The 25,321-nt window shown below is 53.8% G+C and overlaps 3 protein-coding genes across 3 annotated transcripts; 1 reads left to right on the forward strand and 2 right to left on the reverse strand.

Moving 5' to 3' along the window:
- The first annotated feature begins 341 nt into the window (after positions 1-341).
- On the forward strand, positions 342-2,042 carry DNASE1L2 (deoxyribonuclease I-like 2). Its single transcript, XM_006873876.1, has 7 exons — positions 342-485; positions 582-670; positions 774-857; positions 938-1,038; positions 1,184-1,296; positions 1,420-1,671; positions 1,989-2,042. Exons 1-7 carry the CDS (start codon positions 342-344, stop codon positions 2,040-2,042), a joined length of 837 nt encoding a protein of 278 aa, XP_006873938.1.
- A 1,811-nt stretch (positions 2,043-3,853) lies between these two features.
- On the reverse strand, positions 3,854-10,487 carry ECI1 (enoyl-CoA delta isomerase 1). Its single transcript, XM_006873961.1, has 6 exons — positions 10,463-10,487; positions 6,148-6,275; positions 5,732-5,878; positions 4,655-4,776; positions 4,388-4,566; positions 3,854-4,020 (listed from the first exon to the last, which is right to left on the reverse strand). Exons 2-6 carry the CDS (start codon positions 6,262-6,264, stop codon positions 3,854-3,856), a joined length of 732 nt encoding a protein of 243 aa, XP_006874023.1. The 5' UTR covers positions 6,265-6,275; positions 10,463-10,487.
- A 1,532-nt stretch (positions 10,488-12,019) lies between these two features.
- RNPS1 (RNA binding protein S1, serine-rich domain) lies at positions 12,020-17,970 on the reverse strand. The gene is made up of 7 exons (XM_006873879.1): positions 17,933-17,970; positions 14,624-14,779; positions 14,087-14,278; positions 13,859-13,961; positions 13,519-13,672; positions 12,478-12,619; positions 12,020-12,119 (listed from the first exon to the last, which is right to left on the reverse strand). Coding segments are annotated over exons 1-7 (849 nt in total). The 5' UTR covers positions 17,935-17,970.
- Positions 17,971-25,321: the final 7,351 nt, after the last annotated feature.

Consider the following 25,321-nt stretch of genomic DNA (forward strand, 5'->3'; position numbering starts at 1 on the left):
CTAGAGCAACAAGGTTCATCCATTCTCAGGGACTCACCATCAAGCTGGATCACAGACCCCTAGTGGCTTCCGGACTTCCAGCCTTTGGCACAATTCCTACTACACCCAGGTAATGTCAGGCTGGAGGGGAGAAGGGAGGGAGAGACTGGGAGGAACAGAAGTCCCTCTGTTAGAAACTCAGTTTCCCTGAGGACTGGGAGGACATCGAATCATCATGGGTGGAGGACGTGTCTCTGACAGGCCAACATTGGGGCGGCATCCTCCCTGTGGGACCAGAGTATGGGCCTGGGTGTCGTATTCATTGGGCTGGTCTGCTCCTTCCAGCCTACCTGCTCTGTGCCATGGGCGGGCCCTGGGTCCTGCTGGCTGCGCTCTGGGCACTGGTGGCCACTGGGGTTGCGGCTCTGCGCATCGGAGCCTTCAATATACAGAGCTTTGGAGACAGCAAAGTGTCAGACCCGGCCTGTGGCAGCATTATTGCAAAGGTAAGGCTGGGGACCAGGGACGACCCATAATGGACCCTTGGGGAGGTGGGTCCTCTAGATGAACCAGTGACCTGACCTTGCCGGCTCCTCTCCTAGATCCTGGCTGGCTATGACATCACCCTGGTGCAGGAGGTTCGAGATCCAGACCTGAGCGCTGTTTCGGAGCTCATGAAGCAGATCAACAGGTGTGGTGGGCAGGCCCGTGGCATGACCTCACTCCCACCCCGCCTCCGGACCCTAGGCGTCGGCATGGTGTCTTGACCCCGGGCCTGGCCCGTGTCTCCGCAGCGTGTCCAAGCACAAATACAGTTTTGTGAGCAGCGAGCCCCTGGGTCGGGACCAGTACAAGGAAATGTACCTGTTTGTGTACAGGTGAGAGGCGGGGCTGCGGAGAGGTAGCACGTAGGGACGAATGGGGCCGCCCCAGCTCGCCCACCATCCTCTGCCTCCAGGGAGGGTGCCGTCTCTATCTTAGATACCTATCACTATTCGGACCCGGAGGACGCCTTCAGCCGTGAGCCTTTCATCGTCAAATTCTCCGCCCCTAGCGCTGGTGAGGCCGGTCCCGCCCCATCCCTCAAGCTCCTGCCCTCTCCGCAGGCCCCGCCCGCCCCATCCTCTGCAGAACCTCTTCCCTCCCCTTCCCTCCCTTCCTGCCTGCCGGTGTCTCTGACTATCAACACCCCCTGCTCCCGCAGCAGCCGGGGAGTTTGTGCTGGTCCCGCTGCATGCAGCACCGCACCAGGCGGTTACAGAGATCGATGCTCTATACGACGTATACCTGGATGTGATTGACAAGTGGGGCACTGATGTAAGCCTCCACCCCACCCTGGCCCATCTGGGGTACCGGACGGGGACCTCACGAGAGTGTGGGCAGTGGAGGTACTGGATTTCGAGGCCCCACGGGCGACTTTGACCGGCTTGCGCCCCGCAGGACATCCTGTTTCTGGGGGACTTCAACGCCGACTGCAACTACGTGCGGGCGCAGGACTGGACTGCCATCCGGCTTCGCAGCAGTGAGGTCTTCAAGTGGCTCATCCCTGACAGCGCTGACACCACGGTGGGCAACTCGGACTGCGCCTACGACCGCATCGTGGCCTGCGGAGCGCGCCTGCGCCGAAGCCTGAAGCCGCAGTCGGCAGCCGTGCATGATTTCCAGAAGGAGTTTGGCCTGGACCAAGCGCAGGCAGGTGTTGGGGAGGGCACAGCGGACTCCTGAGGCTTCCTGCACCCTTGATGTGCTTGGCTAGCCTTCTTTGGGGTTTGCAGAAAATGACCCTCGGGTACTGTCCTGACATTCTGGGAAGGTGGCTTCTGGACTGTGGAGGTCTCTGCGTCTCCCCGATATGGGGGGGCCCCCTCTTTCAGCCCCACCAACAAGGAGGGGGTCCACCAGTAGCCTGCTTGATCAAAAGACCCTTCTGTGAAACGCAGGGGTGGGGGTGCATTTTGAACACCACCAGGCCCCGGAGGTGTTCCCAACCCTGCCTCCTCCCCATCCAGGCTCTGGCCATCAGTGACCACTTCCCTGTGGAGGTGACTCTTAAGTCCCACTGACAGTCTCGGCTGGCCAACCAGAGGAATGCAGACATCACTACCTGGGACAGCGCACTGGTGCCTCTTTCAGGGTGGCCGCCACCTCCCACGGAAGCTGCAGGGCAGGCTTCAACCCACACTTCAGCCACCTGGACAAGCGGCCATGGACGTGTGCTTGGAGCCTTGGTTTCCTCGGACTTTTGTGAGGGGTCCACGTGGCTCAGTGAGTGCCCAATAAACATGCTGCGCTTAGTGAGATGCTAACGGGTCACTTCTGCTTCTATGTGTCCTGTGAGGACTCAACCCTTCTGGGCTTGGGCACAGGGATGGCTTGGTCTGCCTATTTTCCCCACGGGCATCAGAAGGCAGCCTGTCTGGGAATGATCCGGGTCCTTTTCTTACACGGAGACCCTGCTCAGTCAGACCCCTTCATTTTATTGTAGTTTGCTTTCCTGTATGCAGTCTCTGCGGTTTTGACAACTTGAAGGTCTGTGTATTGGTGCAGTTTTCCCATCAACCTGTGCTCACTGTGTGTCTGTTACATTTTGGAGATTCTCACAGCATTTCAAACTTTCCCATGATGCTCTTGCACATTTCACAGACTACAGGCTAATAGCAGCAGAACTTTGATGCAAGGGGAAAATCCCATCATCTTTTCATTCCATTTCCTCAAACTTCTCAAAGCCCCCTTGTATGCATTGTTAAGTTGTTGTTAAGTGCCGTAGAGTCAGTTCTGACTGGAAACTGAAAAAGAGATAAGCAAGACTCATTTTACTGTGGTGGTCTGAAACCATCATCTCTGAGGTGGGCTTGTTCTGTGTATGTGGGCGCCTCAGTGCAGTCATGGGGAACATTTCAGGTACCTGTCCTGTCCAGCACTGAGGGGGGAAACCAGGGAGGCTGTCCTGCTAGTGCAGGGGTCAAAGCAAGAAGGTCAGCAGTTCGAATCCACCAGCTGTCCTATGGGAGAGAGGTGTGGTAGCTTCTTCCCCAAACGTTCGTCTCAGAACCCTCTGGGGCAGCCCTGCTCTGTCCTCCAAGGTTGCTGCGAGTTGGAAAGGACTCAGTGGCCACGAGTTTGGGCATTTTGTGGGTCAAAGGGCTTGGACTTCCCTCTCAGTCCCAGCAGGCAGGTCTCGTCCAGGCCCTTTCCATATTGTTCTCCTCTGGAGGACCCCAGCTCCAGATGGGAGTAATGCATGTTGTTCCTAGTTTTTGAACCATCTGGTCTCTAAGGACTGTTTTAGAGACAGGATATGTATGGGCTTTGGCTTGAGCCGTACTGGGGGAGAAACATTTCCTTCAAGGGTTTGGACAAGTTCTTTTTTTGGGGGAAGACTTCATAAAACAAGACCTTGGACATTTGGCACAGAAACTCTCCCAGTGGGAGAGGCTTAGTGTCCCCTCTACATACATACAAACACCCTCTAAGTGAACAAACATGGTAATAGGAGGTGTGGGGTCGGGGAGCGGAGAGGAGTCCCATGTAGCTCAAGCCCCCTGGCCTCCCATCCCAGCAACAGGCAGCTCAGAGACTGGGAAGGGAGTAACCTGAGGACTTTATTCACAATTTTACTTTGGCGTTGGGGGAGAGCACTCAGGGTCCCAGGGTGGGGTGTCAGCACACTTCACCACTCAGCCAAGCAGATAAGGCACTTGTGGGAATGGAGGTAGGGTCCCAGCACACTGGGCTAAGAGACCAGGACCCTCCAGGGGGATTGGTAAAACAAACCCAAATTTCGTATGCCCAGAAAAATGGCTTGTTTCACGTCCCCAGGAGCCACAGGCTGCGAGGAGGGGCGCTCCAGTGAGACCGCTGGGCCGCGGCACCCTCAGCTCTTCTTCTGTCTGAGCTTCTGTAAGTACATCTGCAGAGACTTCTGGATGGAGTCTCGGGAGACGAAGCTGACAAAATTCTGGATATCAGCGTCTCTCTGCTTCACTAGGTGGTCCACAGTGGGCTTCCGCATCATTGTCTTGGTCAGCTGCCGAGCATGGTCTGCAGACAAGGGGTGAGTGAAAACCCGCTTCTTGAGGCGCATCAGCCAGGAATAGAACCCAAGTCTTCCTTATGGAAGGGGAGAGTTGTATCCCGGACCACCACAGTTTCCAACCATTTGACACTGAGTTGACTGCCACTCCTGGTGACCCCACGTGGGTCAGAGTAGAACTGCTCCACAGGGTTTTCAGCAGCAGGTTACCTGCCTTTCTTCCAGGGTACCCATGGGTTGGCTTGAACCTCCAATCTTTTGGTTCGTAGTCAGAAGTTTAACTTTGTGCCACCCACGGATTCCTCAGCTGTTAACAGTGATTATGTGCAGTTCTGTCCATTCAGAGAACTTTCTGGGAGGACTCCCGCATCTCACCTGGGATGGCCAGCCACTGGGCCATGACCGACAGGGCAGTGCTCTGCAGCTTGTCCTCGGGCACCACCTGGTCCACTAGGCCCACCTGGAGGGCCTCAGCAGGTGGGAAGAGTAACCCCAGCTGCAGGGCACGCTCAGAGGCGCGGTGCCCAATCGTGTTCACCATTGTGTCCTTGAACCTGCAAGACAGATACCACTTGCCTTGGGACCCCGGGCAGCGTTGGTCGCCCAGGGACAAGCCTGAGGTCCCAGCGGCCCGGCTCTTACCAGAAAGGGGCAACAATGCCCAGCAGAGTCTCATTGAGCCCAATGGTGTACTTGGGGTTGTCAGCCAGGATGCGGTAGTCACAGATTAGGGACATGAGACAGCCTCCCGCAGGGCTGGCTCCCTGCAGGATGAAACACTGTCTGGGGCTGGGGGTGCAAGGCTGCCAGCGGCTCCCAGTCACAGAGCCGGTACACTACGCTTCTTGTAACCTTGTCATGGACTGACTTACTCCCATCCGACATCTGTGCCGATTAAGACTGGGCCACAACTCTAAGTGGTTTGACAGTTAGGCAATGATGTAAGCATCCTCTATCACGGGGTCTCAGCCAATCAGCTGTAAGGGGATCAGGGCAGGGATGCGGCATCCTCACTCAGAACACAACCCTGATCTTACAGAAGCGGAGTTTCCCACTATCTTCTAAGAGAGAAAAGGAGAGCGAGAAGAACGCAGAGGGAGACACAGACCTCCTACCACCAAGAAAGCCAAGTGTGTGCTTAGATGCAGGGTCCCTGCAGCGAGACCCTCCTAGAACTGGGACACTTGGCCCACAGAGGTTGAAAGGAGACCAGGACTTTCCTCTCGAGCTGACTGAGCAAGCCTCCCCTATAGATTGGTCTTCTAGTCTCCTGAACTCTAAGAGAATGCATTTCTGTGAATGCAGCTCTGGGGAACCAAGACCCCTAATCTAGTAGAGTGTAGCGTTGGTTCAAAGGAAGCATTTCATGTCCTGACCCACATGGCCAGACCTTCCGGAGGTCCTGCTACCCTGAGGCCACCTGTCCTCTCCTGCACCCACTAGCTCCCAGTTGAGGTTGGAAATTGGTGTGCACAGCTGTGTGTCTTTAGACCCCTGTCCCGAGTCTCCCTGACTCCTTATAACCTCTGCCCTCTCCTCCCATATGTCCTTGCACCCTCTGGAGGTAACTCCAGCCTTGAAGCTCACTGGAGACCCTGGGCCTACCCCAAGGATGTTTCCAAAATGTGGACTTCTCCTGTCCAGCCAGCCTTGTCCCCTTCTCCCCAGCCCCATATTCGCCTGTTACTTCCATCGGGAGGGTCTCTTCTGGACACTTACGTTGATGGCAGCCACCACCACCAAGCTGGACTGGTAGAGCTTCAGCCAGAACTCCTGCAAGGCCTTCCAGTATTCGGCGTAGTGGGCAGGGTTGCGCCCGCACATCTCCATCAGATCCAGGCCGGCCGAAAAGATGCCGGGGTACTCCTAGCGGGTGAGGAGGGCATGGGTTAACTCCAAGGGGCCAGGCAAACCACAGGACATGTGTCATCCACATCTGTGAGCACAGCCCAGAGCAGGGTTTACAGAAGCCCCGACATGGATACCTAGTGGGGCATGCTGGGATGGAAGAGGGGCTGGTGGGGGGAGACCAGGACCAGCTGTGTGTTCAGGGCCAGCACATGGACTCAGGGAACAGTCTGAGGGGCGCCGGACCATCCACCTGTGCGGACCCTGGCAGAGGAAGGGGTTCACACCGAGGTGAGCACGAGGCCGCGGACTGCCTTGTCATTCTCCAGCTTCTCCAGGTTGATGACCAACTCCGTCAGCATCTCCAGGCTAAGGCTGTTCACAGGCGGATTCTTGAGTTTCATCACAGCGATCCCTGATTGGAAAGCGAAAGCAAAGAGAGGTCACGTCTAGATGGCAACACAAGCTGTGAGGGAGAGGCCAGCAATGGGCTTTCTCTTAAAACTGAGGTGAAGTTCTTATGAACATTTCCAGGTGAAGGACTCAGTGCCCGGCTTCTCGGTAGGATAGCCTGGCAGAGCCCCTGAGACTGAGGCCCTTAGCTGCCCTCCAGGCCTAGAACTGAACTCACCTCGTGGCTCAACTGTCAGCCAAACACAGACTGACAAGATGGACAATGGTCCACGGAGGTACAGGCCTTACGACAAGCAGCCACACCACATCCACAGGGCAGCAGGCTCCCAGGGGAAAGAGTTCAGGGGCAGGGGGAAGGACGAATGGAGACCGGAATGGGGAGGAAGTGGGAAGGGCACTGTGAGGACTGTAATCTGTCACAAAACACACTGGAGGAACTGCTGATGCAAAATGCCTTCACTGAAATCACCAAAAACAGTGATTCAATGGCCTTCAGTGCACGTACAGTGTGGTTTATGTTCTACCATAGTTATCACCCGGAAGGAGGCCCCTACCCATTCCTGTTCCCCCTCTCCTAGCTTCTGGCACCCCACCAAGCTGCTTTTGCTCTCTGGATTGACTGATTCTGAGTATTTCATGGGAGGACGTCCTTCTGTCTCTGACGTGTGTCACTTGGCATCTGGTTCTCCAGGCTCCTCCCCGTGGGAGTCTGACCCCGAACTTCCTTCTCCTTTTCATTCATGGTGGAGCCAATATCCTGGTGTCCTACGCTGGAGATGACAGTGGGTCTGGGTTACGGTTAGAAGGAACACACTAAAAGGGGTTCTGTTCTAGTGAGCCCAAGTTTACAACTTGCGCTTTGGCAAACATCTAGGGGCCAGGTATGCAACGGGGTAACTTGGGGTGCTCCAGTGCACGCTTGTTTCAGGATCATAGCACAAAGCAGCTGCTGTTCAGTGGGTTCAGATTCATGACGACCCCACGGCCAGAGGAGAACTGTGGGCCCCATGGGGTTTCCAGCGGCTGATTTTCTTAGACATCAATCAGTAGGGCTTTCTTCTAAGATACCTCTGAGTGGACTTGAACTTTCAGTTGACGAGTGTGTTAAATACCCAGGACTCTTGTGTAAGGATGAAACCCCACTGAGACCCTATATTATTATAGGCACAGGAAGTCGCTCATCTTTCTCCCGTGGAGCGGCTGGTAGGTTTGAACTGCCAACTTTCTGGCTAGCAATGCAGTGCTTCTCCTACAGCAACTCCAGGGCCGCTTCTCTTTAAGGGCAGAGGTTACAAAATATTAGCCAACCTAAGAGGCCACTAGGTCAGTTGGTACTACATAGACCACAAAGCCAATGCTGTCCCTCCCTTTCTGGTGACTGGGATCTAAAAGCCAGTGAGTGGCTGGCCAGCTAACACACAACTGTTGGTCCCTCCCTGTCTGGAAAAAAGAAAAATGAAGACAACCAAAGGTACAAGGAAACAATGAGTCCAAAGGGTTACCGGACACGTGAACTCAGTGTCCACTAGCCTGAGACCAGAACTCCATAGTGCCGGACCACCACTGTCGACCATTCTGATTGGGAACACAGGAGATCCTAGACAGAATGAAATTCACAAGCATCAAAAAGACCAGACTTGCTGATTTCAATGAGGCTGCGGGAACCCAAACACACCCTTCAAACCTGGAGTAAACCTACTCCTGAGGATGGACCACCTGGGTCAACCACGAGACAACCCTGTCAATGAGCAGGGTCACATGTGAGACACGTGCTGCCCTGAAGAATCATCCATTTGGGACCAAAAGGCAGCATTTCCCCAAAACTAAGCATGAAGACAGGAAGAGGCAGGAAAGAAGGGTGAAGGGAGATGGGAACAGGGAAGAGGTGGGAAGAGCGCTGTGAGGGTTACATGAACGGCCCAAAACAAAACGCATATCAACTGTTGAATGGAAAACTAATTTGTTCGAGAAACTTCCCCAAACCACAGTAAAGTAAAATAATAGGATGAGATTTCTTTTCTAAAAAAGCAAATACTGGGGCCAGATGTTCTTACAAGCGCCTCTGGGGGTGGGTGGTGTCATCATGCATCTTGTCAGCAGCAGAGGGCGCCCCCATGTGGCCAGCACAGAGCCTGGTATTGGGAGGCTGTGAAACAGGAAGCCTAGTGCCAGCTCAGAGATACAGCAGTTGCTGGCTCCTCTTCAGGCCTTCTGTCCCACGGGCAGATGCCAATGACATTAGAAACATGCTGTCTTGGACAAGGAGCATTTTCCTGGTGACCTCAATGTCCTTGGATGGTCAACACTGACCACTCCCTGGGAATGAGAATGGATTCTCCTGGCATGTGGATTCCTTTGAAAACTGTCTTGTAAGGAAGAAGTCATTATTAGGCCTAAGTGCACTGCAGGCTAAGCTTTGGGTTTAACCACAAGGTCAGGTCAGCAGTTCAAAACCACCTGTATGCTCCCTCTTGTAAGATCTTCCGTCTAGGAAAACCTGCTACAGGGTCACTGGGAGTCAGAATGGACTCAATGGTAATGAGCTTGGTACATTATTAGATCCGGAGATCTTCTAACTCCGTTCAGAGGGGATATTCTGGACGTGCAGACTGAACTTGGGTGGACACGATTCCTTTCTTGAGAACCCCTGGTGGCACAGTGGTTAAGCACTTGGCTGTTAAGCAAAAGGTCGGTGGTTTGAACCTACAAGTTGCTCCATGGGAGAGAGTTACAGTCTTAGAAACCAGATGGGGCAATTCTACTAGTCCTGCAAGGTTGATATGAGTTGGAATCAATTCGATGGTTGTTGTTGTTGTTGTTGTTAAGTACCGTCGAGTCGGTTCCGACCCATAGTGACCCTGTACAGGGTTTCCGAGGGTGTAAATCTTTACGGGAGTAGAAAGCCTCATCTTTCTTCCGCGGAGCAGCTGGTAGTTTCGAACCGCTGACCTTAAGGTTCGCAGCCCGATTCGTAACCACTACGCTACCAGAGCTGGTAGTGAGTGTTTTTTTAAAATGCTTCATAGGGCTGGAGTCCAGAAATTACTGGGGTAAAGGTAAAGAGGCTAGGATTCAACATGAGTCTGCTCAAAGGCACCGGGATCAACATGAATACCAGGAGATGCACAGACAAGTCTCTACACACAGTGGGCACTAAATAGATGCTTCTTCAATAGAGGATCGAGCTGACTCTAAATTCAGTTTAAGGGCAGCATTTTAGTAAAAGCATGTTAAGGTGTTTTTTTGACTGCTCTCCTCCCAGCCTCTCGATGCTAACTGTACTTCTAATTTATATATAACTTGGGACTGGTTCTACTCGGCACATGGGATCATCAGGAGTCAGAACCAAATGCACAACAGTCTTCACGTTTTAAAGGGACAAGACTGTTCAGCGCCGTGGACTTGATTCTGACTCACAGGAACTCTGTGTACGGTTTCCGAGGCTGTAAATCTTTACCGGAGCAGAAAGCCTCATCTCTCCCCTTGTGAGTTTGAACTGATTTTCCCTACAGTGCCACTTGTGCTCCCAGGAATAAGACTAGGTCCTGCTTTCTGATCCCAAACTCTACTTTGTACTGCACTACGCCGCTGCCAGAGCCCTGATACCCTAGTTACGAATTACACTGTTAACCACAAGGTCAGCAGTTCGAATCTACCAGCCGTGCCACAGGTGAAGACGAGGTTTGAGGTTTTCTGCTCCTAAAGAGATTTACAGCCTTAGAAACCCTATGAAGGGTCACTGCAAGTTAGAGCCAACTGGACAACATCTGCCCACCAAGCTACTGCTGACCACAAGGCTGACAGTTCAAACCCAACAGCCGCTCCTTGGAAACCCTAGAGAGGGTTGCTATCAGCCACAACGAACTGAACAACACTTAATAACAAGCCCGTCACCAGTATGTCCTATACTGTCAAGGTTACACAAAGCGGGCAGGTTTCTATGAGCTTACAGTCTAAGACAGACCAAGACGACAGAGCTGGTGAACTGTTACTGACAATCAGCTGTCAGACGGCCTAGTGCTAACCATGAAGGTCAGCACTGAGGTGAAGAGGCAGGCCGTGTGGGCAGCGGAATTACCTTTATCCCCTCCGGAGAGAACAGAAAGGACACTGGTGCCGGGGACTTTCAGCCGCCAGGTCACCTACCAGCATCGCCTCAAACCAGGCTCTGAACCCCAGGGCCCTTACCTGTCGCTGGGTCCGCCTCCACCAGCACCCGGTGGCTCATGGCGCGCCATGTGGCTGTCCCGCCGAGCACCGCTCCGCGAAACCGGGCCCCTGCGGGCGGACACGTCCCGTTAGCCCTGGCTCCCGCCCGCTGACCCCAGCCCCAGATCAAGCATCCCACTCGTGTTTCCTGTCCACGCTAGGCCGGAAATCCCCATTGCTGACCCAGGCGTACCGCTCCAGTGTCCCCCTCCCACCGCTGGTCCCAGACCTCACTGACCCCGCGCTGCCCACAGCCACTTACCGGGAAGGAGCAGCGAACGCGCTCGGGCCACCAGCGCCATTTTAGCCTACGCGGGGTCTCTGGCTAGGCCAGCCCCGCCCCAGAACCTTGTGGGCGGAGCCGGAGCCGGAGGAAACATTCCAGGCGCTGGGCCCGGAAGTTGTTGCAGCTCGCGGTGGCCCAGCAGCTGCGTAAAGCCAGGGTCAACTATACCCACTGGGGCCTGGAGTTTAAGTGTATTTGTAGACGTCTGCTCCCCACCCCCTGCCCCGGTCCCCCGGGGATCAAACAGCAGGAAAGCAGGACCTTGGGATACTAAGTTTTGGGGACTGGTTATGCGCACATGATTAGATTAAATGGCAGGAACCCATGTACACTGTGGCCAAGCTGAACTTGTTCCTCATGGCCTTCAGCGTTCCCAATTCTCCACAGCAAATGACCCAGTTTCCAGTCAGGCAGGGTTTTAGGCTTCTGGGACTAAAGGTCCTAAGAAACTCAACCTTACAGATGTGTCCACCCACCAGGATCCAGTGCAAGGCAGTCTAGACCACCCACATTCCTGCTTGAGCTTCCAGAGCCTAGACTGGAAATTAGGCAGGTGCTAGAAACACTCATTTATGTCCCTCCTCCCCGAGGCTGTAAAAGCGAAAAGGAGATGAAACCACAGGGCTGCATTCTAATCCTAGGTTTATTCAATACAATGCTTCCATTCTACACAAGGTACAAACACAACGTCATCTAAAATGCTACAAAGTTACAAAAACTCAAAACAAATTTTATAATCCTGACTGTACAACTTTAGTCAGAAGAGCAATGTACATGGTGCCGGTTTAACCTGAAAAGACCACAGTGGGGAGGGGGACGGGCAGAGGGCTTGTATGTCCCCTGGCGCCAGCTCTCAGCATGTTCACTGGGGTTTCGAGGGTGTACGGCCTGAGCACACAGAGGAAGGCGCCACCCACAGCGAACGGGGAGAGGGCTCTGCTGGGAGGCCTGGGGGACCCAGGAACAAGTCTGATATGACACGTGGTGGCATGGGAACACCCATTCACGAAGGCTCCCAGGCCGTGCTTGCTGTCTTCCTGCCGGTGCGGCTGTAGAACCAGCTCTCTCGGAAACCCTCGCAGCCTCACAGGTCCAGCCCTGGCCCACTAGCACATCTGCAGTCAGGCTCAGAAGCCGGCCCCCCAGTCCAGGAATCCCTCTCCTATCCACCCTCCTTCCGGCTAGAAGTGACAGAACATGCTTGAATGGGACATAAGTTACAGGGACCCGGGGGGCTCTGCAGCCGGCTTTTATCGGGAGGAGTTGGAGCTAGAACGGCTCCGGTGCCGACGGCGACCAGGGGACCGGGAACGCCTGCGCACAGGGGACCTGCGTCTTGGAGAGCGAGACCTGTGGGGAGTGATGTTGAGTCAGACACGAGAGAGAAAACACCTAGTACCAGACCCCAGTGTTGCTGCTTACAGATGTTTGAGGGTCCCACCTCAGACGACTTCCCTAGCGCTGGCCTCTGCCACCCAACATCCACCCTAGCAGGCAGCAGAGGATCAGGAAGTCTCCTGGAAGTACCACACAGATAGGACCCCATCTTCTGCCATCAGCTCTGGTAACTGCCCTCCCCCCTTTCCCAAAGGGAACAGAGCTAGAGTTGAGGAGGCTGCTTTCTCCAGGAGCTCTGGGCAGCATCAGAGTGGGAAGCTGACCTCAGCACACTCCCGCTGGCCCCTCAGGGGTTCAAGAACCGACCTACCGTCTCCTCATCCGTGGGGGTGACCGGCGCCACATGGGGGGTGGTGGCAGCATCCTCCTGGGAGGGCTGAATCGCCGGGGAGGTGGTCTTGGCCAGGGCGCCAGCACAGCTGTGGCAGTGATCTCCTGGCCGTCGATTTGCCCTGTGGAGAAAGAGCCAGATTGTAGCCAACGGAAGCCTCCTACTGCAGGGTGCAGCCAGGTAGGAAGGGCCCCCACCACAGGCAGCCTGTGTCTAGAGCACTGAGCAGAGGCCAGGCATAGAGTCTGCTGCAGGAGAAGCCAGGCATGTGATCAAGTCTGAACTTAGGGACACTCGGCCTAAGGTGGCCCTGCACAATGCCCTGTCCAATGAACCAGGCGTGTCATGGCACCAACTACAAACAACAGGTATGATTTTCTTGTCACCTTTCAGGAAGGTCCTACCTGCTCTCTGCGCCTACTTCTGGGTGACGTGTTCGAGTGTCAAAGTGGGATAAGCGATCAATCAGAAGAAGCAACATGTGTATGAACTGTTGACTATAAAACCGAGTCTATGCTCTGTAAACCTTCGCTTTATTCTGAGTGTGGTTAAGCACCCATGAGTTGGTTCTGACTCATAATAACCTTGTGTAGGGGTCCTGAAGAGCGGCTGGTGGGTCTGAGCTGCTGACTTTGTGGTTAGCAGTCTAGTGTGTATCCTACAGCACCACACCAGGACCCTCAGTTCACAATAGATAACCACCCCCAAAAAGCTGAAATGTTTACAAATAATTTATGACTCAGAAGGATTAAAGAAAATATTCCAGCATAAAAAGTCAAATCTTTCATTTATTATATTCCTAAAAATAGATTATAAAATTCTCACTTGATCTTTAAGCTGTAACAGACTCAAAACAATTGTAATTGCTAATACTTTCTATTAGATTTTCTCCCAAGAAGAATGCGTTCTGAGACCTGTTGTGGGTAAACAGTCACCCACTGAGTGTAAGAGTTCGAATGCTGAGAGCTCAGGGTGGTGTGACAGGCAGCTGGGTTGAAAATGGCTCTCAGGGTCTCTCACCTCCATCCATGTGTTTGAGCGCCTTCTCAGCCTCGTCAGGATTCTCAAACTCCACGTAGGCGTAACCTTTGGACAGGTGGGGGTGCATCCTCTCCACAGGCATGTCAATCATTTTAATCTTCCCATAGGTGGAGAAGATCTCCATGATGTGGTCCTGGAGGGAGAGAGGCAGGGCAAATGCTGCTGGAGCACTACTACTACCTTCCAGACACAAAGGATGTTGAGTCTGAGTGGACTTCATGGCAGGAGGACATGCTCAGTTCTCCCTGTGGGAAGCCGAGGCCGCAGACTGGACCCGCATCGCCTGTGCAATGGGTACAATGGGTACGTGGCTTCTCACCTTGGTTACGTTCCTGGTGAGTCGCCCAATGTGCACTTTGGTGGGTTTGGGGGAAGGACTCCGCCTCTTCCGCTCCTTTTCATCTCTTTTGGGTGGTTTGGATCTAATGGGCAGGGAAGACCCAGAAAGAGTTTGTTTTCATCAAGCAAGAAGGTCCCGATATCCCTTTCCAGCGGGGACACTAACTGCTGAAAGGCAGCTTTGGGACGAGTGCTCCCTACAACTCACTTGGAGCGGGAGCGGCGCCGATTGTCGTGTCTGCGCCGAGAGGGGCTTGGAGAGCCCGAGGAGCTGCTGGAGCTGGAGCTACGGGATGTGCTGGAGCTGCCCGAGCGGCTAGACGCTGACGAGGAGCTGGAGCCGCTGCTGGAGCCGGAGCTGGAGGTGGAGCCGGAGCTAGAGGTGGAGCTAGAGCGAGACCTGGGGGAAGTGGAGGGGGTCACGGGGGTCCTCTGGGATCTGCATCCCTCCCTGGCACACCTCCCGGAAAGAGAGTCTCTTTCCACAGTGGGCGAGGAAGGGGAGACACGCCCAACTCTGCCCCTTAAGGCATTCCTTGCCTGAGCAAAGGCTCAGGACGAACTGGCAGCTTCAGCGCCACCAGCCCAGTTGAAGAAGGTGGGTGCTGAGGGACTTGGGTGGGATCAAATGAGGACGAAGGCACACAGGTTCAAGGCTAGAGCAAGCAACCAGGGTGCTGAATCAACTGCACAGAACAAACAGCTGAGCCTGTCTCCCAGAGGGCCAGAGGCCAGCCCGGCCCACCTGGTGCTGCTGCTGGCACTGGATGCGCTGCGCCTCTTTCGTGCTTTGTCCCTGCCTCGGTCCTTCTCGCTCGACTCCTTGACGGCCCCCTTGTCTTTGGAGCGATCCTTGGACTTCTCGTCGGAGCGGTCTTTGCGCTTGGTCGGAGAAGGAGCCCTGGGTGGTGAGGGAAAGTGTGAGACGGCACCCTACTCTGAACACTGAAACAACAGGACAACCCGAGAGGGGATTGGAGGGGCTACAAAGAACCCCGGGCAGTCCCAGGAATGCACATTTTCAATCATCCCCTTCCTCAAGGTCCCTAGCAGTGTGCACCCCCAAAGTAGCACTGGAAAAATCGGGCAGGATTACCTAGTGCTGGGCCTTTTATTATTTTCTTTGACTCCTAGCAAGCTCTTCTTTTTCACTCCTGATACATCCATTCTCCCCTTCCTTCTGAGGTGGTCAAAGCAGCAATGGCGGCCTCACTTATCTGAACTCTCACTTCTAACTCGAGTCTGAGAAACGATCCCTAATCGATGGCAATTTACGCCAAAGAGCAGCCTAATAACAAGATAAAAGGATTGAGAGTGAACGCATCGGCAAGGCAGTACACAGCAGAACACATGAGAAGGTGGCGGCGGCACACGAAGGGGCACCTTGGCCTCCCTAAGGAAACGATGATGTAGGCAGTACAGTCACGGTCATTACAGGTTGCACAATACCCGTTTTTTTCACTTATACATTCAACGACGAACCCACTAGTCCCTTAAATGTTGCATATTTGCACGTAGATCAGAGCAAAGCCTAAAAGGGTGGTCCTTCTCGTGTTATCAGAGCTGTAGTTTTATGGCTGTGGCTTCTTTTATGATGTACGGCACACAATATAACTAGCTGCAAAAAGAATCTCAAAGTAACTAGTACCGGCAGCAGAGCATTTAGTTCTCAAACCCAAACTGATAAAATGACCTATTAGCACAAAACAACAGTATTTGAAACAGAACCATTGGAGATGCACATGAACTTAGGGAGCAGTGTACTGAAGGCTGCAATCTCCTCAATGCAAGACAAACTGAGGGTGCTGGATGGCTAGGTAGAATAAAGACGGAGCAGCTACGGCAGCTGTCTTAAACTTAGGAACCACGTGCAAAAGGGTCAGCAGAGTGCAGTCCGAATTGACTCGATGGCATTGGGTTTGGTCATTTTTTGTTTTGGACTACAGTACACGCCCAACAAATGAGGCGTTAACAATACATACAAGAAACCAAGTACCCATTAGCCATGTGCCCTTATTACTTAGGGCTGGTTGCCTCTTAGTTCCATGAAGTTTTGTACAATTTGTTGGACCTGTAAACAAAGACCTCAGAGGAGCAGCCCCAACTTCATCCTCCCCTTTCTCAATCCCCTGCAAGTCATCTGGACCCAGCATAGCACCTAGATCCTGTGTTCACACGTATGTGCGTGCCCCTCCCAGGGATGCTGCAAGAACAAGTGCTCTAGCCCAAGAAAGAAAACACCTGGCTTTGGAGTCAAATGAGAGAAGTGGACAGAGCATCAGCTCCACAGCTTCTTGATGGAGAAACTTTTGCCTTAAAATATGAAGGCACTAGAGAGGCCCAGCAGGCAGGCCAGTGCTACTGAGCAATTAGTGCAGATATTCATTCCAGAGTCTGGATTCGACCTGGCTTTAACTCAGAGCTATACTGTGTGACCTTGGAATAAGTAATCTTTCTGAGCCTCAAGAATTTCATCTAACAACTACAGTTTCCACCTCAGAGGATTACAAGGGGCATCAATTGAATTAATCCACACTAGAGACTTGGCACACAATGGGAAGTCTCAATAAACGTTAGCTACTATTACAAGGAGTACTGGGATGGCGCTGTGGGTTAATGCGTCAGACTGCAAAGCCATTTGAACTACAAGGTTGGCGGTTCAAGCTTACCAGCTGCTCCTCGGAAACCCTATACAGGGTCGCTATGGGTTGGAACCTACTCACCGGCGCTTAACAACAACATTATTCTAAGGAAGGCTGTTTGTCTACGTTCGGAGCTTTTCTTCCCTGTGACAGCTCAGCAGGCCACCTTCAGACCCATAGGTCTGTACAACAGGAGCAGAATGAAGCCCCGGTGTAAGGCAAATGTTTCTGCCTGCCAAGTGTCAAAAAGCACAAATGCACTGATAAAAATGAGCTGCCTTCTTCAAAATCTCTACTGCCTCTTTGATACGAATCAATAGAAAAAAACAAGGAAAATGCATTCTTTCATACTAAGCCTTTGCAATCAGATGGGTATTTCAACATTGCTATTCGGACTAACTTATATTTCAAGGGCTCCAAAGCCACATGTAGGCATCACCGCACCGGACAGAGCAAACGTGTACACCCCCCACCCCCTACACACGCCTGTCCCCCTCCCCCCAGTGCATGGTGTAGAAACCAAAGCCAAGCACCGCCAGTTCAGTTATTTTTAAACACTAGGAAGTAAGAACCAGAGGCCGGGAGTGAACGCTTTGTTGGGCGAAGCCGAAGGCTAGAGCGCAAAGGTGGAGGTTCTCTGTTCACACGAGCTCAGGTAACAGGTCAGGACCTCGGGCACCTCCCCCATCCTCCGGAAAGGTGTGCGTCAAACAGTCAGAGAGAGGAGATAACAATTAGTTCAGTTCCAGCGGGGGGAATGCGGGTGTCAGCGCTCATCTTCAAAGCACTTTTTCCCATTTAAAAAAACACAAAAACATTTTAGGCACAATTCATGCTAGAAATCAGATAGAGGAGCCCGGTTCACGGTCTCCTCTCTTGACCCTTATCACTACGGAAGCCTCCCTTCCAGTGTAACCCATCAAACTGAGCTCTGTGGTAGGGGGCCGGGCAGTCTCAGCCCCCCGCCGCGCACCAAGAACGGTGCACGGAGACCGGTCAACATTCGGGGAGGGAAGGTATGTTTGAAAGACCCCGAGAGAAACTCGAAAAGCCGCTTCGCTCCCACCGGCCCCTAGCCCGGGCCTCTGGGCCTCTCCACCCCTCGACCACGTCCACTCACAATTCCCATTGGACCCAGGCCTTGGGCTCTCCCAGGACAGGGCCGGCGAGCCGAGGCCACGCTCCTACTGGAGTCTCGAAGCCCTTCCGTTCGCTGCGCTTCCGACAACTTCCGGGCCGCGGCCTCGGCACCTCCCACTCCGCCCACCCCAGCTCATAGTCTTCAAGGAGTCCGCGAAGCCGGGCCGTGGCCATCATCGCAGGCTGAGAAGCTGCCCGGGTCTACGATACGCTCCTCCGGGCCAGGCTTGGAGCCCGCCAAACTCGGATGGGGTCGGATTTTGCCAACTTACATGTTCCCGCCGACGCCACTGACTCCCGCTCTCTCAGCCGCCGAAGCTGGCGCCGCTCTGTCGTCAGAGTTTAGGAGCGGGAAGGCGCACAGCGATGACGCACAAGGCTACAGCCAATGGGCGCGGGCGGGAGGTGTGTTAAAGAGCTATGGCCGTTTGTAGGGAGTGCGGCGTCGGTGTCTACTTCTTATCCCACTCTGGACTGATTTCTGGGCGTTCCAGGACTGGTTGCGCGACTTCTGCGGGTAAGTGGACGGTTCACTGCGGCCCAGAGGCCCGGCCACGGGGCCTCGGGCGAGCCGGCGCGGGAGGGGTTAATGCAGCCGACTCCCCGCCCCCTCATTGCGCTTGCGCACTGGTGTGGGCGCTCCGACTGCTCTGGGCGGTCGGCGGCCGGAGAGAATCCCGTCCTGGGTCTTCCAGAAGAGTCGGCCGGGGGCCTGCCAGCCGGCCATGGAAATCTGCAGGGCAGAGGAGACTAGGAGGGAGAGGACCGGGCGGAGCGTGGGTTCGTGCGGTCCCAAACCGTGGTGGTTCTATACAAGAGGAGCCTCCGCTGGTGGCACTGCCTAGACCCGGGCCTGTTGTAAGATGGGAGGGGAGGAAGGGACAAGGGAGATGAGAGGCTGTGGGGTCCTGGTTGGGGATCCCGGGGTGTCCCATAATTATTCATGAAAGGAGCTAAGGTGGAGGCAGCCTGGGTGGCCATTGTCTGAGCAGTTGGTGACTATGAGGAAGAGAGAAGGGGACACTTAGAGGAAAAGGCGAAGGTGACTTGTTGACAGATTAGGTGGGGGGTGGGCAAGACAGGAAAGTCAGGGATCCGGGGTGGACAGACAGATGGATGGTGTGGACGTTGCCTGTAGGTTTTCCAGCCCTTCTAGCCCCATCCGGAGTGTCAAAATGCACTTTCAACACGTCACCTCTGAATTGGAGGGAAAAAACCCAATCCAGCCCTAGCGGAGTCTGCCCCGTGGGTGTCGGCAGGCCCAGTCTGTCTAGCTGTCATCTCTTTTGTGGCTGGCATGAAGTGTCCTGCCTGGTGGAGATGGGGTGAGCTTGGTGGTCCAGGCAGGGAATGGTGTTGATTGGCGAGGAGGTGGTAGCAAAAAAGAGCTCCACAAACCTCCAAACAGTCATCAACGTCTGAGGGAAGTTTCCAGAACTCAGAGCCTGTTCCTAGGGCCACACTGACCTGCTAGGTAAGAACACTGCGTGACGACTCCAGTCTGGCCAGAAGCTGGGGACAGGGCTGACAGCGCCCCCTGTTAAAAAAAAAAAAAATTAAAGTCATATACTCTGGATGCCTATGAAGTATTAAACTTGGAAGCATGGCTTTTCCCGACAGTCATCAATTTAATTGAAGGTGCTTTTATGTTAACAGCTTTGTGTTATCCGGTGGGCTCTTATGGAACTTTAGCATTCCAGCTTCCTGGTTTGAGCCATTTTCAGAAACAGTTGAAATGTTTTCTGAAGAAGAGATGACAGACCTCTGGGGACCTTGCTTTGGGGTATGGGGGTCCTAGTTTGCCCCTCCCAGCCCTCAGTGCCAACCTGCTAAGGCCATGGGGGCCTTTGAAGATCTCTAAGGATCTTTGACCCTGGTTTGATGAAGGGTGTTGTTGTTGTTGAGTGCCGTCAAGTTGGTTCCGACCCACAGCGACCCTGAAAAGGGTTTCCGAGGCTGTAAATCTTTACAGGAGCAGAACGCCTCATCTTTCTCCCGTGGAGCAGCTGCTAGTTTCAAACTTGAGGTTGGTAGCCCGATTCATAACCACTACACTACCAGAGCTCCTTGATGAAGGGGTGGGGAGGGGCATTTGGCAGCTACTCTGGCCTTTGGGCTAGTGTCCTGGGGGAGGACAGGAAGGAGATGTCTCAGGGCTGGCTCACTGGTCTCAATTTGGTGTGTCTTTGTTCTTTAGAGCTGCTATAACAAAATACCACAAGTAGATGGTTTTTACAGAAATTTATTTTCTTACAGATTGTTGTTAAGTGCAGTCGAGTCAGTTTTGTCCCACAGCTGTTCTGTGGGAGAGAGATAAGGCTTTCTACTCCCGTAAATATTTACAGCCTCGGAAACCCTGTACAGGGTTGCTGTGGGTCAGAACCGACTCGACAGCACATAACAACAACAGACACCGTATAGGGTTTCTGTGGAGCAACTGGTAAGCTTGAACCACCAACCTTGCAGTTCAAACAGACTTTGCAGTCCAGCACATTAACCCCCAGCACCACACCAGGACTCCCTCTCACAGACTAGGAGGGTAGAAGTCCAAGTTCATGGTTTGCTCAGCTGTGGACCTGGTGTCCATCAGAGCTCTCCATATAGCTTGGGATCAGTCTTCCCCTGGGTCTCGGAGGTTGCTAGCACAGGGGCCCTGGGTTTAAAGGATGTGTGTTCTGCTACCAGTTGGCCTTCATTGGTGGTGGTCAGGTCTCTTCTTTCCTGTAAGCTAACGGATGCAGGCCACAGCCCAGGGAAGCTTCTCTTGCATTGCATCAGGTCTGGGACCAGATTAAGGCTGTTGCATTCTACCCTAATCCCATGAGGGATGTGATACCGGATCATAGCATGGGGCATCATCACAGAACTGCCTAACCACAGCCAAGTTGACACATATTTTGGGGAGTCAAAATTCAGTCCATGACAGAATGGCTTTGAGACTTTGCAGTGTCAAAGTAGAGTACCCTGCGACTTGATGGCCTCTGCAGAGCCAACCTTCAGACCTCTGGTCGTGACCAGCTGGCGTTTCCTGCTATGCGCTGCCAGTCAACATGGAAGCGACTTCTGGAGCTGTGCGGGATGTGGGCCGGGCCCCAGGAGCGGGACCTGGGCAGCCCCGTGTGTGGAGGAAGGCAGGCAGGGCTCCCGCTCCCCGGGCCCGAGCCCCCAGCATCAGCCCCTGCCCCTGCCCCAATCTGATGAGGGACCCTGTTCTGGCAGGTTTGTGACTGGGGGAAGGGAAGGGTTTGCAGGAGCCCTCAGGGCCGGATGCCATCTGAACCAGTTCCTGGAGTGGGGCCTGGGTCTGGAGAGTGGGAATGCCCTAGGGCTCACTGGCCTCATCTCTGAGGGTCATGCTGAGCAGCTGAAAGCGGACTTCAGTGTGGGGCAGAAATGCCCCATTCCCTTTGGGAACACTTCAGGCCACCCCCAGGAGCTGTGATCCTTGCCCCGGAAGGTGCGATCCCCGCACCTTGGGAGAGAGTCAGTGTGAATTGTGCTGTCAGATTGGAACCTGGTACATTTGTTCTCACCTAGTGTGGAGGGCAGACTGGGGGTGGGTGGGGAGGGGATGTCTGCCTCCACCCACATATGGCCTCATGTCTGAATATTCAAGGCAGTGTGGAGGGGGCCGGAGATGTGGGCTTTCCCAGGGCCCTGCATCAGATGAGGGACTGGTTTATGGGGCTTGTGCGCGTGGAGAAGCCAGAACCACCTCTTGTGTTCCTTGGGACGGACTGCTGTGTCCTGGTGCTGACATTGGATGCCCAACTTCCTGTACCAGTTGTGGCCAGGGGGCGGGCTAGTGAATGGCACAGAAATGTGCAGCTTTGGTCCTGCTGAAGAGGGCAGGAAGGGGAGGAGGAATTTTTATAACCTAGAGATGCAAGGAGCTCTGGTAGCGTAGTGGTTATGAATCGGGCTGCGAACCACAAGGCCAGTAGTTCGAAACTACTAGCTGCTCCGTGGGAGAAAGATGAGGCTTTCTGCTCCCATAAAGATTTACAGCCTTGGAAACCCTGTTTAGGGTCTCTATGGGTCGGAACCAACTCCACGGCACTTAACAACAACAAGAGATGCAAGAAAGAAACTTACACCCTAGGTACATCCTTATCTAACTGACTGAGGCATCTGCTTGTCAATTCCACTACTCTAACTGCTGTCCTTGTGAGACTTTACTCACTCTCCCTCCCCTGGAAAACACTGGTATAAAAAGTCACGAACAAAGAGAAACGGGGCCCAGACTTAAGAGACCCGTAGGCCTGCCTGGGTCACCAGCCAAAAAAACCTGCTCTCCTCCGTCACTCTGAGTGCCGCTTGCTTTCTTGCGCCTCCAGATTTGCTACAACATTTGGCTCCCTGACTGGGAACCGACTGTGCTGGCCCCTTGTACCACCAGCTTGGAATTGGGATGCTAGCCAATGGGCGCCCTTCCCCCTGGGAAACGAGTAGGCGCCACCACCCCTTTACTCGCCGGGGAGCAGCGGCCCCGCGGCACCTACCACCCCACCAGACTTGTCGGGAGAGGCGGACCAAAAGTCTTGTAACTTCCAGGACCAGGTAAGACCCTGGGATCCAGTCTCTAGACAGGCTTGCCCTAACGGGCAGAAGATGAAGCTGACCACCTCCTAAGGTTAGGCAGAAGAAATGCCAGTGGGAGGGAACATAATAGCCTCTGTGTGCCTGCGTGTGTCTGTGCGCGCGTGATTTTGGCCTCACAGCATTGGCTATGGGGTCTGAATGGGCTCCAACCTGAGGTTCTGTGGTAACGTAAGGCGAAACTGATTCCCTCTCTTGAGAGGTGACCAGGCCCAGGGATTATATGGGTACACCTTAGCCCAAACTTACGTAAGTTCCCGAAGGACACGGCTGGGCGAGCACCTGACTGAACTCCTGAAAAAGAGAAAGTCCCCTGTTTGTCACTACACCAGTCAGGAGACACCGCTCATACAATAGGAAACCAACAGTCAAAACCCACTGTTCTGGAATGTATGACCAGAATCTTGGACTGGGCTTCACGGGAGAGTGCGGTATCAAAATGACATCCAGCCAACTCTGCACCGTCTGTCAGGTTGATTGGTCCCCCAGGGGGACCCTTAACCGTCTTCTGACCCAGGCGGTCTGGAATATAGTCACCGGAAAGCCTGGACACCAGGATCAGACTCCGGGCTATCAATAGCAAACAGCCCCCACCCTGGGCTAGGATAGGCGCATATCAGCAAGGACAGTCAGGTGTTTGTCACCCAAGCAAGACTACTGCTCCCCACCAAGAAACCCATGTTCTGAGGACCCCCTGAAGAGGAGCTAATACCACCACCATATGCACCACCGAGTCACCAGCCAGTCTCCTCATCCAACCTACAGGAATTAACGCCACCATCTGTTTCCCCACCTCCCCTGTCTCAACCCGCTTCACCGCCTCCGCCATCCCAGCCACTGGCCATTTACCTACCTCTCCCAATTCCTGCTGAAAGCCCTGGTGCTCACCGTCTCGGGTCTGCGCAGCCCCAGCCAGAGGCACTCCAGCTCCCCTTACGGAAACCTGCCCTTCTCTGTCGGTGACCCCTGACGGCTCAGTCCACCCTGGCCCCAGCCCCCACTTTATATTACCAACCCTTCTCCTCTACGGACCTCTTGAATTGGAAAGCACACACTGCCCCTTTCTCGGAGAAACCTCAGGCTCTGGTTGAACTGGTCAGTTCCCTTATCCAGACACACCATCCTGGGACGATTGTCGCAACTACTGTTCCCTGTCTTCAACATGGAGGAACACCGCTGGTACCGCCGGGGCCTCGGGAACCTGAGGTCTGGGTAACACAAGCCTTCCCAGAAATCTGACCTGGCCCAGAAGGACAAACTGCTCTAACCCAGTACTGGGCGGCCCTGCTACAAGGTAGACGGACTGCAAGAAGAAAGCCCACCAGTATGTCCAAACTCGCCCCAATAATACAAAAGCACTAGGAGATTTCTATGAGAGACTCTGCGAATCTTATCAAATCTACACCCCTTTCGGCTCCTGAGAGCCAGTTAACTGTAAACTCAGCCCCTGACATACGGTGTCAAGTTCAGAAACTGCAAGGGTTCACAGGCCTGGGCATCACCCACCTCTTAGAAGTTGCCAGCAAAGTAAGTTTACAACAGCTGAGACTGAGAAGAACATTGAACGAACCGGCGAATAAAAACCCACGCTTCGCTCCTAGCCATGGTTTTAGGCACCACCAAAACAAGTCTGGCCATGCCCTCCACCGACCCCTGCACGAAAACCCTGAGCTTCCCTAGCATGGGACCAGTGTACATACTGCAAGGAGACCGAACACTGGAAAAAGGAACGTCCCAATAAAAAGAAGTCTGCCACCTGACCTTCCCCTCGAGCAGCCTCCAACTCCCTGATTCTCCCCGCCGGCGACCCAACTTTCATCTGCCTCAAGGGTACTGAGTCTGACTGAGGCCGACCAGACGCCCTCAACCTAGGTCTTCAGGAGCCCCTGGTCACTGCGATTGTGGGCAGCCAACTGATGACTTTTTCACTAGACACAGGAACGGATCACTCAGTTGTCATAACCCCAGTGGCCCACCTGAGCGAAGAATCAATCACCGTCATTGTAACCAAACTGTTACCAGTAACCAAACTGTTCAGTCCTTTTGCCAGCCCAGAAGCTGCCAGCTGGGTGGACACGAGGTGGTTACTAAGGTCCTCTAGCTGCCTGCCTGTTCAGTTCCGCTATTAGGAAGAGATCCCCTATCTAAGCTGGGGGCCCAGGGAACCAGCTACACTAAGTCTGAATAGTGTCCAGAGAAAAGGAGTGGGCTCTATACACTCAGTCTGAGCCAGAGCAGAACCCCCAAGAGTTCTTCACTGCACGCCCTACCATCTGGGCAGAAAGGTCACCACCTGGACTAGCCAAAAAGCAAAGCCCTGTCATAGATGATCTGAAACCGTGGCCCTATCCATAAGAATCACCAATACCCTGTACCCCGCGCAGCTTGCCTAGGAATCCCCGAACACATCACCGGTTTAAGGGAAACTAGCAGAATGTAAGTCCTCTTGGAACACACCCCTACCTACTACCAGTAAAGAAGCCTCGGGGGGAGCAGGATACAGACCAGTTGAAGACCTCCGAGCTATAAATGCAATATAGCCACCACTATCCATCCTGGAGCTATAAATGCAATATAGCCACCACTATTCATCCTGGAGCTCTGGTAGCGTAGTGGTTACGAATCGGGCTGCCAACCTTAAGGTCAGCGGTTCGAAACTACCAGCTGCACCGCGGGAGAAAGATGAGGCTTTCTACTCCCGTAAAGATTTACACCCTCGGAAACCCTATACAGGGTCGCTATGGGTCGAAAACGACTCGATGGCACATAACAACAACAATCCATCCTGCAGTCCCCAATCCATAGACCCTACTCAGCATGCTTCCCTCAGGGGCCACCTGGCTCACCTGTCTGGATTTGAAGGACACCTTTTTCTACCTACAGCTGGCTCCTGTCAGCCAGATGCTATTTGCCTTCGAGTGGGAGGACCCCCAGAAGGGAGGCAAAACTCATTGACCTGGACTAGGCTTCCCCCAAGGTTCAAAAACTCACCCCCCTGCCATCGGACCTTGCCTGGTTTCCTGATACTCAGTTAAAGTGCATTCTGCTACATTAAGTCGATG

The sequence above is a fragment of the Chrysochloris asiatica genome, unplaced genomic scaffold (genome assembly GCF_000296735.1).
Source record: "Chrysochloris asiatica unplaced genomic scaffold, ChrAsi1.0 scaffold00257, whole genome shotgun sequence".
Classification (NCBI taxonomy): domain Eukaryota; kingdom Metazoa; phylum Chordata; class Mammalia; order Afrosoricida; family Chrysochloridae; genus Chrysochloris; species Chrysochloris asiatica.